The sequence below is a fragment of the Camelus ferus genome, chromosome 10 (genome assembly GCF_009834535.1).
Source record: "Camelus ferus isolate YT-003-E chromosome 10, BCGSAC_Cfer_1.0, whole genome shotgun sequence".
In the NCBI taxonomy this organism is placed as follows: Eukaryota; Metazoa; Chordata; class Mammalia; order Artiodactyla; family Camelidae; genus Camelus; species Camelus ferus.
In genome coordinates, this window is record NC_045705.1 from 67,939,969 (window position 1) to 67,949,602 (window position 9,634).

General features: G+C 58.6%; 1 protein-coding gene across 1 annotated transcript; it reads left to right on the forward strand.

The window, feature by feature from the left end:
* Positions 1-2,516: 2,516 nt before the first annotated feature.
* GAL (galanin and GMAP prepropeptide) lies at positions 2,517-8,711 on the forward strand. Its single transcript, XM_032490475.1, has 6 exons — positions 2,517-2,792; positions 3,058-3,138; positions 3,965-4,019; positions 6,869-6,955; positions 7,221-7,298; positions 8,461-8,711. Exons 2-6 carry the CDS (start codon positions 3,058-3,060, stop codon positions 8,529-8,531), a joined length of 372 nt encoding a protein of 123 aa, XP_032346366.1. The 5' UTR covers positions 2,517-2,792; the 3' UTR covers positions 8,532-8,711.
* The last annotated feature ends 923 nt before the right edge of the window (positions 8,712-9,634 follow it).

A 9,634-nucleotide genomic window follows, 5' to 3' on the forward strand; every position in this document is an offset into this window, starting at 1 on the left:
TGTCTGAACATGTCTGCTGGCCCCGGAAAAGCATGACACCCTTCCTCGCTTCTTCCTTGCTTGGTCTGCAGCCTTGCATTGCCCACCTAACTGTTCCTGGCCAGGGTCACCAGCCACACCCAGGATTTGTACTAGACTGAGGCAGAAGCAGCGACGCTGGGTGTCCCCCCCAAGTGGTGTCATGGTGACAGACTGTGCCAGCTTAGAGGCAGCATATTTGTATAGAGCACGTGTCTAGTTATCCACTGTAGCTTTGTTAAGGGGGTTCACAATACATGTGAAGACTGCTTACAGTTTTTCCACCAGACACGTGGAGAAAGAGGCCAGAGGGCAGGATTCCGGTTTTTGGAAGCGCTCTTGTTCTCTGTCTGCCAGCCCCATCGCCATCTGCCCTGACTGCACCGGGCCCAAGCCTGCTTCCCGGAAGGCTTGGGGGCTACTGGCAGGATAAACAATCTGACGGCCCTACCTAAGAGCATCGCTCATGTCCTGCTTGTCTGCAGGAGCCACCTTTGCCCACTTGGGGACCTGAATGCTGGCTCTGCGGCCACGGCGTTCTCGACCCAAGGACTTCAGTTTAGAGCTTCTGCTTCTTCAGACAGATGCAGGGGCTCCTTGACAAAGTACACTGAGAGCAGAAGGGTACTCAAGCTCTCGCTGACGGCAAGAGGCTCCTAATGTGGAAGACGGAAGAAGGCTGAAACTGGCCAAACGGCCGGCACTCTGGGATGCGTTCCTTCCTGGTCTCTCCGACTACACCAGCCATTGTCAAAAGGTGGTGGCATTTCTCAGGGAGCCCGAGGCAGCCGTGGCCGGCCCCGGCCCCAGCGGCATCTGCAGGAGAGGCTGTTCCCATCGCTTCTCCAGGGAGAGAGCTGCCTCCTCTCTTCTGCATCTCAGCTGTCCATCAGTCTGCCCACCACGACAGAGGCTGCCAAGGAGGCAGCCTCCCACCCCCTCTTCCCTCCCCAGTAGGAGTGCACTCCTGAGCTGACTGTGGGCTTCAGAAATCAGCCTGTGACTCCTGCTCAGGGGCCCCTTGTCCCTTACTCTCCTCCCACCCCCGGCTGCCAAAACAGTGACCAGAAGTCAAAATGTGCCCTTTAGAATGCACCCCACATTCCCCTGTCACCTCCATCTCAGCCAGGAGTCTGTCCCTGAGACCCTTCACCAAGCCAGGTGTCCCCACCAGCAAACCAGGTGGGCACTCAGCACCATGGTTTAGGGCCTTGCTCCTTCCTAACCAGTCAGCTGGCCTTGACTGGAGTCCTCGGGCACTCCAGTGTCGCTCCTCGGCCCTGCAGAGGCAAACGGCTCTCTCCCGGAAACGGCCTGAGCTATCAGCACTAAGGCTCCTAAGACTGAGTGTTGGACCCGGGTAGGGGGTCAGCATCGTTATTATTTGTCCTGAATCCTGTTCACTCTAGGGTCCTCGATGACATCAACCCACCTAACACTCAACTTGGCAGGTGGGGCAATGGCTGCAGCCTCCTGGCAGCAAGCTCCGGCCACCGGCTGGCACCTCCAAGCAGGGCCGCCTCTGTCTGCAGGGCTGAGGACTTCAGTGGCCAGTAGCGTCCAGCCAGAGGGGAGGAGAGGGTCAGGCAAATTTTCTCCTAATGGCCTCATCTTTCTTCAGAAGCCTGGAGGTGCCACACCGGCGTGTCCCCTGCTGTCCATGTGTGGCTGAGGGACAGACTGGGCCTGGCAGAAGCTAAGAAAGTATTTGTGGGTAAGCCAAGGAAGGCCCTCTTCCTGCGAGATTTTTGTCACCTGCCACGGGACAGCCCCTCCCAGCCGCTCTGCCACCTGCCAGCCCACCCACCCCTGGCTGCCTCTGGGAGCCTGAACTGGTCTCCCTCTGGACCCCCCAGGCCCTCAAGGGCTCGACCACAGCCTGACCCTTCTCCAAAGAGCTCTGTGTCCTGCACTTGGGATTCAGGGGCCCCTTTCCACCCAGCAGGGCCTGTGGGATGTAGGGAAAGCCCACAGCTCTGAGGTCGGATAGCCAGTCGGCTCCCAAGAACTGACAGCCTAAGGGCCTTGGCTGATTAGGCCCGTTTTAGAAAAACAGAACAGGGGTCTGCGCACCCGAGGGGCGCTGGGTACCAGGAGGCGGGGGAGCTAGGTGGCCTTCCACCTCCTGCCCTCCCTCCATGGATGGCTCCTGAGAGGCTGAGCGCGAAATTTGGCTGCTGCAAAAGTGTGCGAGTGTGTGTGCGCGCGCGCCCAGGACAGTGTGCCCGCGCCTATCTTGGACTGAGGGGTCTCAGGCGGTGGCGCTCCTGCCGGGCGCAGTGGCCTGAGAGGCTGGGGGCGCTGTGTGGGTGTGGGGTCCTTACTCTGCCACCCCCGGCCGGGTAACAGGCTTGGGGCCCTCCCCCGCGGGTTTGGGGCTCTGGATTCAGCGCGATGGGGGCTCTCCCGCGGGGTGCGGGGGCCTTTCCGCCGCCCCCGCCCCGAAATACAGGACCACCGCGCGGCCCTCCCGCGGGCGCTCCGAGTGGCGGCCGCTCCCGCCCGCTCCGAGGAGGCGGAAACCAGTGGCTGACGCGGCGGAGCGGCTCCCGGGCCGCATAAATAGCGGCAGCGGCGGCGGCTCTGGGCGCAGGCACGTCGAGGCAGCGCGGCCGCCGTGCACTTCCCGCCGCCGCGTCCCCGAGGCCGCGCCATGTGGTGAGCGCTCCCGGCCCTACCAGACCCGACCCGACCGGACGCGCGGCCCCGCCGACACCCGGGACCCGCCGACACCCCGAGATCCGCCATCACCCCAGGACCCTCCGTCCTTCAAGGTAGGGCGCCTCCTTGGGGCCCCGGAGGTAGGCGGACCCCGCCTTCTCCGCACTCCCCTCCCCAGGGCACCCGCCTGCGGGGCCCGGCTCGGCCCCACTGCCCCTTGCTCCTTGCCAGCTCTTGCCCTCTCTCCGTCCTCGGCCCCCTGGCTCCTGGCCGCCCCGCCCGCCCTTTGGGGGTTGGGATCCGAGCCTCTGTCCCACATCTCTGGGAACAGGGCCGGTCTCCCCGAGCAGTCCCGCAACCGCCCGCCTTCCTTTACAGATGCCCAGAGGCTGCGCCCTCCTGCTCGTCTCTCTGCTCCTCGCCGTGGCCCTTTCAGCCACCCTGGGGAACGGGTCACCGGTAAGTGCAGGGGGCAAAAGTCTCCCAAGCCGGATCCCCTTATCGGAGAAAGTGGGGAACACGGCATCGGAACCAGACCCTGCAGAGGGTGGGTGCCTTGTGCCAGGAACAGAAACAGCCATCAATTCTGCTCCGGGGTCGGGGTGCGGGTCGTCGGAAGACTGGGAGGTGGGGGTGTCCCTGCCGCGGGCGCGGCGCCGGGAGGGGCCGGGGTCCTGCGGGCAGGCCGGCGGGGGCTGGGTGGAGGGTGAGGGTTTCTGCTGAGATGCTGCCTTGGGCCCTCCTGACATGCCTCTCCCAGTGCGTCAACAGCCCCTGCTCGGCGCTCTAGATCTGGGCGCTGCTGCAACTGCGGTTAGCGCCGCAGACCAGTTAGAAGCAAATCTCATTGCCTTCAGCTCAGCAGAGCACCGGTTACACCGCCTGAGAGCTGGACGCTCTGAGTCTGTGGTCTGTGCCTCTAAAGGAACTATTTGATAAAGCAAATTGTCCTCTTTTCATGTCATATATAGCTTATTTGGCTGCAAATCTAGAATTTCTTGTACCTTCCAAATGTACACTCATTCTAATTCCTGTATTATGCTTGGGAAGCCTGGGTGAATTTCATTTAATGCTCACTTTTGCTTTAACAGTTTGCATCTCTTGGCTTATTATATACCTAGAGTGTGTTTGTAATTTGAGTGCTGTGATTATCCGAAGTTCGTAATACCCTCATAGGCTGCCGTGGTGGGTTACAGAGGCAGAAGCTGCCTTCGGGGCTTCTTTGAGGCAACGCAGCCTGTCCAGGCAGGACCCTTACCATCTGACCCCCTTTCTCCCATTTAAGGAGAAGGAAAAGAGAGGCTGGACCCTGAACAGCGCTGGCTACCTTCTTGGTCCACGTAAGTGACGCAGGTGCATGGCCTCTCGACGCTGAACTTGCTTTTCTGATGCTGGCTGTAGCCCTTGTGCTGACCCCGCTCTGTCTGCAATAAGGGGGTAGCGAGTCATCATTCTGAAACTGTGCCATTCCAGTTTTAGTCAGATGAAGGGAAACGGAGGACTTCCTTGAGGCTCTGAGGCAGGATGGGCTTCCCTGTAGGGTTACTTATTCCCTCAAAGGCAGCCCCAGGATGTGCCAACCCTCCTCCTCCTCCCCCTTTTCTCCCCTCACTTGTGGAGGACAGGCTAGTTTCTGCACCCCTAGCCTTGGGGCAGCTCGCTCTTTCTTGAACCCTGACCCATCCTGCATCCTCTCCTGCCTTCTCTGCCGGCCTTGCCCCTTTTGCCTCCGCTCCTCTGCCTGGCCAGTCCCTACAGCTCGGCACACTTGACCTAGGCACCTCTTCCTTCCGGAAGCGTCTCCCTCCTCCAGCTCTCCTGCCTCGCACCCTGATGGAATTCCCAGCCTCAGACCTAGCTCAGGCTTCCCTGGTGACCGTCATGGAAGGCAGACATTCCTTGGGGCTTCGAAGTTCTGGGCCCCACCCAGGGTCCCTCCGTATCTCCCTACGCTCTCACCCACTCCTCAGTTTCACAGAGCACCCCACGTCAGTTGACCCCAAGCCCTATCTCCACCTTCCCCTAATCTCAGCCCTGGATGGGAATTCCCAGGTGACCTGAAGAAGCCAAAACATGCTCCCCTCCAGGCTAAAAGACAGTGGTTCTCTTCCTGCTCCAAATCTGTCCCCGTAGCCACCCTGCAAGGTGACTGATACTCGGTGTCTTATCCTTGATTTGCGTCACCTGGACGCGGTGTGAGTAGTTTTACTACATTTGTGATGCAGAAAATCCGGTGACTCTAGGGTAGCTGGGGACTTCAGAGACCCACCCCCAAGACCGACTGCTGCGTTTACAGACAAGCACACCACGCGTGGGGCTCAGCGACTGGCTCACGGACGTGGAATGCCTAAGCGGGCGCAGGAGACAGCAGGAAATGTGACGCCGGTGCCTGCAAGCGCTAAAGGGGACCGCTCTGGGACACTGCAGGCCGCGGCTGCTGATGCCTCCCCTCACCCGCCCCCCTACCCCCGCTCTCTGCTTCATGCACGTCCTCTGTCTGCAGTGCCACCTTCAGATTTTAATTGTCCCAAAGGAGGGGGCAAGGGGAGACCTTTCGCTTTCTCCTCCAACCCCGCACCTACCTGTGGCTTTCAAATTTGCCAGCATGGTTGGCTTTGGGACAGCCATCAACCTTTAAAAAACCCTCCCCTATTGATTTCCTATTTCCCCACAGGAAAGGAGGCAAACAGCATCTAGCTCGTAACGCCGTCCTTCCAGCGTAATTGGGACAAACGGTGCCTGTTTAAACTGCCATGGGGAGTTTAGCGCTTAATCCCAGGGTTTAAGTACAGACCCTCTTCTACTGCAGGCGGTGGTTCATCTGATCACCTGGCGGGTCCTTGAGAGCTGAGCTTTGAGAAACACAGGCATAGAAATGACAAAAACTAGTTGGGGCAACAGGGAGCATCTTTGATCTCAGATCAAAGGCAACAGCAGATCCTCCCCTGGTCTTGTCCCTGAGAGCTGCCTGGCCTCCCTTCTCGGGGAAAGGACCGGCTCCAGTTTCCCTGACCCCTTTGCAACCCTGAGTTCTTTGCCTCAGAGAGCACTGCTGGCCCCAGAGACAGGAGGAACCCTCCAGCAGCAGTGCCTGTGTGACTTTGGAATACTGAAAAGACATTCATCAAGAAGATTTTGAGTCCTGAGTTAGAAAACAGACTCTTTTTCGCTGTCAGTTTGGATCAGCAGAAGCTGTACATCTACACTATCTGTTGGTCAAAATTCTTTACAACTTCACCCCACCCTCCTGACTTCTATTGTCAGCGTAGCAAACGGGGTGTGAAGGCCGCGTCTGCAGACGGTTTGAGCCCAACCTCACGGAGCGGTGTCCGAGAACTCTGTCTCTGGAAAAGTGAAGTCATTCTCTTTTGTCTAGGCCTGGAGAGGGTGGAATCCGTCAGGCCAGGCAGCCAGACACCTGCAAGCCACCCTCCCTCTTCTCCTTCCCACCCGAGGGTCCCCACATCAGTCCTCTTGACTCCAGACCCCTTGGTACAGAGCCCTCAGCCTTTCTTTCCAGCAATTTCTTAAGGGATCTCTGCTTGCAGTCACCATTCCCCCATCTTCACTCCACCTAACACACACACACACACACACACACACACACACACACACTAGCTTCCTTCCCTCCCTCTTCCTCCTCCTTCTCCTTCTGTCTGTCTGTCTGTCTGTCTGTCTGTCTCTGGCTCCAGTCTGTGTCTTGCACAGCAGCCAGAATGGTCTTTGAGAAATAAAGTCTGATTCCATCAGAACTGCAGATCCTTTGGTGGTCCTCCCACCACTGTTTTCAGGGCCACAGGACCCCAGCCCCTGTCCTCTGCCTGGGAGGCACCCAGCTGGAGCACAAGCCCCCCCAGACCCCTCAGCACTACCCCCCCGCCCCCGGCCTGCCCCCTGGGGCCAGTCCCCTCTGCTGGAGCCCCGGGCTGCCCCCTCTTGACGGGGGGCCCCTCCTGCTCTTGGGGAGCCCCAGCACCCCAGTAAGCTTCGTGCCTCAGGCCCTTGCATGAGCTCTTCCCTCAGGTTCCTCAGAGAACGGCCTTCTCTCTTCTGTGGTTTCCCTACCGTGGCTTTATTTTTACAGTGTGGTTGTGCTGCGTGTTGATTACTGGCGCGCACGGGTCCTTCAGGACCGGGAGGTCTAGTTAGAGGCACAGCCCTCAGTGCTTCCCCTCTGATTTGCAAACAGATGCCATTGACAACCACAGGTCCTTTCAGGACAAGCATGGCCTGGCTGGCAAGCGGGAACTCCACCCCGATGACGAAACAAGGCCAGGTGAGAGCACTGTGATCCCAGGCCACGCGGGGCAGCGGGTGGCGCCGAGCTTCTGCCACCCAGACCCACAACTGGGGCCCAAGCTAGGCCCTGCCGCATCTGTCAGCCACCAAAAATAGAAGAAGCCCCAGCGGGGTCAGGGGTCCCTCCAGGGTGCCCAGCAAGGCTCCATAAGAGAGGGAGGTCCCTGGTGATGCCACCAGGTGCCGGGCCTAAGGTGGTCACCATGGTGGTAGGTCGGCAACGCTGGCCCTCTACTTTCCAGGGAGCTTTGACAGGCCGCTGTCAGAGAACAACGTTGTGCGCACGATAATAGACTTTCTAAATTTCTTGCATCTCAAAGGTATGTGAAATTTTACCAAACTAAAATCCCACGTCTTAGAATCCTGGGCTCCTAAAAAGCCTGTCAAGAAAGGAGTCCATAGACTTCTACTGGGAAGTAACCATTGCCCACCTCCACACCTGAAGTCAGGCTGGGGGGGGGGGTGTCCCATGGCCTGGGGACCAGAACCAGCTGCAAAGGGGCTGGGATGGCCGTTCGTCCCAATGCTGTTCCTGGAAAGGATCACCCACCAACGCTGTCACCAGGAGGAGGGGGCTCCAGGGTTCCATTCACTCTGCTGGATCCACATTTCTTGACATGGTAACAACTGCTGTCCCTTTCAGGGCCGTAGTTATGGCACCCAGGCAGGCATGCTGGAGAGCATCTTAATCCATATCTTGTGAGCCATGTTTCAGAATGCACTTTTTTTGCCTCCTGTGGGGCAGGCCGCATTTAAATCCAGCACCTCTCCATCCTGGGATCTGGTCTCTTGTGCAGACACTCCAGCCGATGAGGCCGCTTGTGGCCCATCCAGCCCCAGCTCTTCTGTGCTTTATGCTTGTCATTCATTCAACAGTGAGAGTCTGGCCTTAATCAATAATCATGGGTCAAAACCACCCCTGTGGAAGGCGCTCCGAGAGTTCACCCGGGGAGGTGGCCCAGGGACACAGCGGGACGTGGGCGGCTTTGATGCTCCAAGAGTGACATCTGGTTATCACGTTTTGCGCATCACAGTTTTGTAGTCTAGTTTGGCAGAGTCAGGACTGTTCTTGGATTCTGTTCTGATCTGTTTGCTCTCAGGCTGCACTGCCTCAGTTGAAGGACTTCAGGTGGGCGTGGGGAGGGGGAAGGAAGTTGAGCCCAGTGGAGCCTTTGGGGAAAACCTGCTGGTGACTTTTCCAGCCACGGGCAGATCAACTCTTCCAGGTTTTTGTTTGTTTTGTTTTGTTTTGAATTTTGTAACATGGAACGTCTTTCATTAGGAGACATCGATTTTATTACCCAAACAGGAATTACACTTTTTAAAAAGTCTGACAGTTTCAGATGCATACCAGATGTGAGCGCTGCATCGTTAAACAGTGAGGAACGTGAGCTGTGCGGGACTCTGGATCTGACCCTGTGAGGTCAGGACAGAGGACGGCCGCTCCAGCTTGCTCCCTGCGTGTGGCCCCTCCCTTTGCAGAGGCCGGGGCCCTGGAGCGCCTGCCCGGTCTCCCCGCAGCGCTGTCCTCAGAAGACATGGAGCAGTCCTGAGGTGGCCCCCCGGGCACCTTCGTCTGTGCCTTGTCATCTGAAGTCAAGCTCGAAGTCTCATGCGATGTCTGCGGAGTAAACCACCCCGTCCTCTCTGCCCTGGTGCCGTGTTCCTATAATTTAAGATTTTTTCCCTTTGGTAATGATTTTGAGTGGCAAAATAAAAGAATAGCAACTGCTTGTGATGATCATTTTCTTCCTCACACCTGTCTCGCCACTACTGCCACTGGCGTGTTTTTAAGAGATAACACTTGGTTACAATCACCTGTGAGGGCTGCAGGGCAGGCGGGGCTAACAGACAGCTTAGCATGCGCGTGGCTGGGTTAGAAAGGTGAGTGTCGTAAGCGCTGTACTTTAACGCTCAGGAGATGTGCTGAGTCACTGCTGCGCAAAAGGCAGCCTGTGGGGACAGTAACGCCAAGATGGCAGAGATGCGGTGAACTTTGGGGCAGAAATGAAAAGATCACACAGAAGATCTGAAAAGAGCACAGGTGAGGACGAGAAGCCAGGCATCGTTCTGTTAAGTTAAAGGATGGCCCGCGGGCTCTGAGCACGGCCTGGGGCAGGGCGGAGGTGGAAGTGGGGGCCCCCCTCCGTGATCTGCCCCCCAGCAGTGCCCCTCACTCCTGGGGGGTCCAGGCGGCCCACGGACCGCTGCAGTTTGTGCTTCACGCCCCGCCCCAGGTGACGGCAATACGCAGCCAAGCAAGGGAATCACCCCCGGAGACCCCCCTCCAGGAAGTAGACACTGAGGGTAATTATTCAGGCCCTGCTGGCTGGCCCCCGCCCTGCCCTCCCCACCCGCCCACTCCGGGACACTCGCAGAGGCTTTCCCCACGACTCCGTCTGCCCTTCCCTCCCCTGCACGTGCCCCCACACACTCTGGTGGCCTGGTCCCAACTGCGGGTGTGGGAACGCCATCCGCAGGGTCACCAGGCCCCTGCCCAGAGTGCCTAACTCAGGACGACTGGGTGGGCAGAACCCGCACTCCTAACAAGCGCCTCAGTGATGCCGCCGCTGCTGCTCAGGGCCTACACCTCACTGACACGCTCCAAGCCCGCAGCCTGCCGCCTGTCCCACCTGGTCTCCCTCTTGCCTTGGCC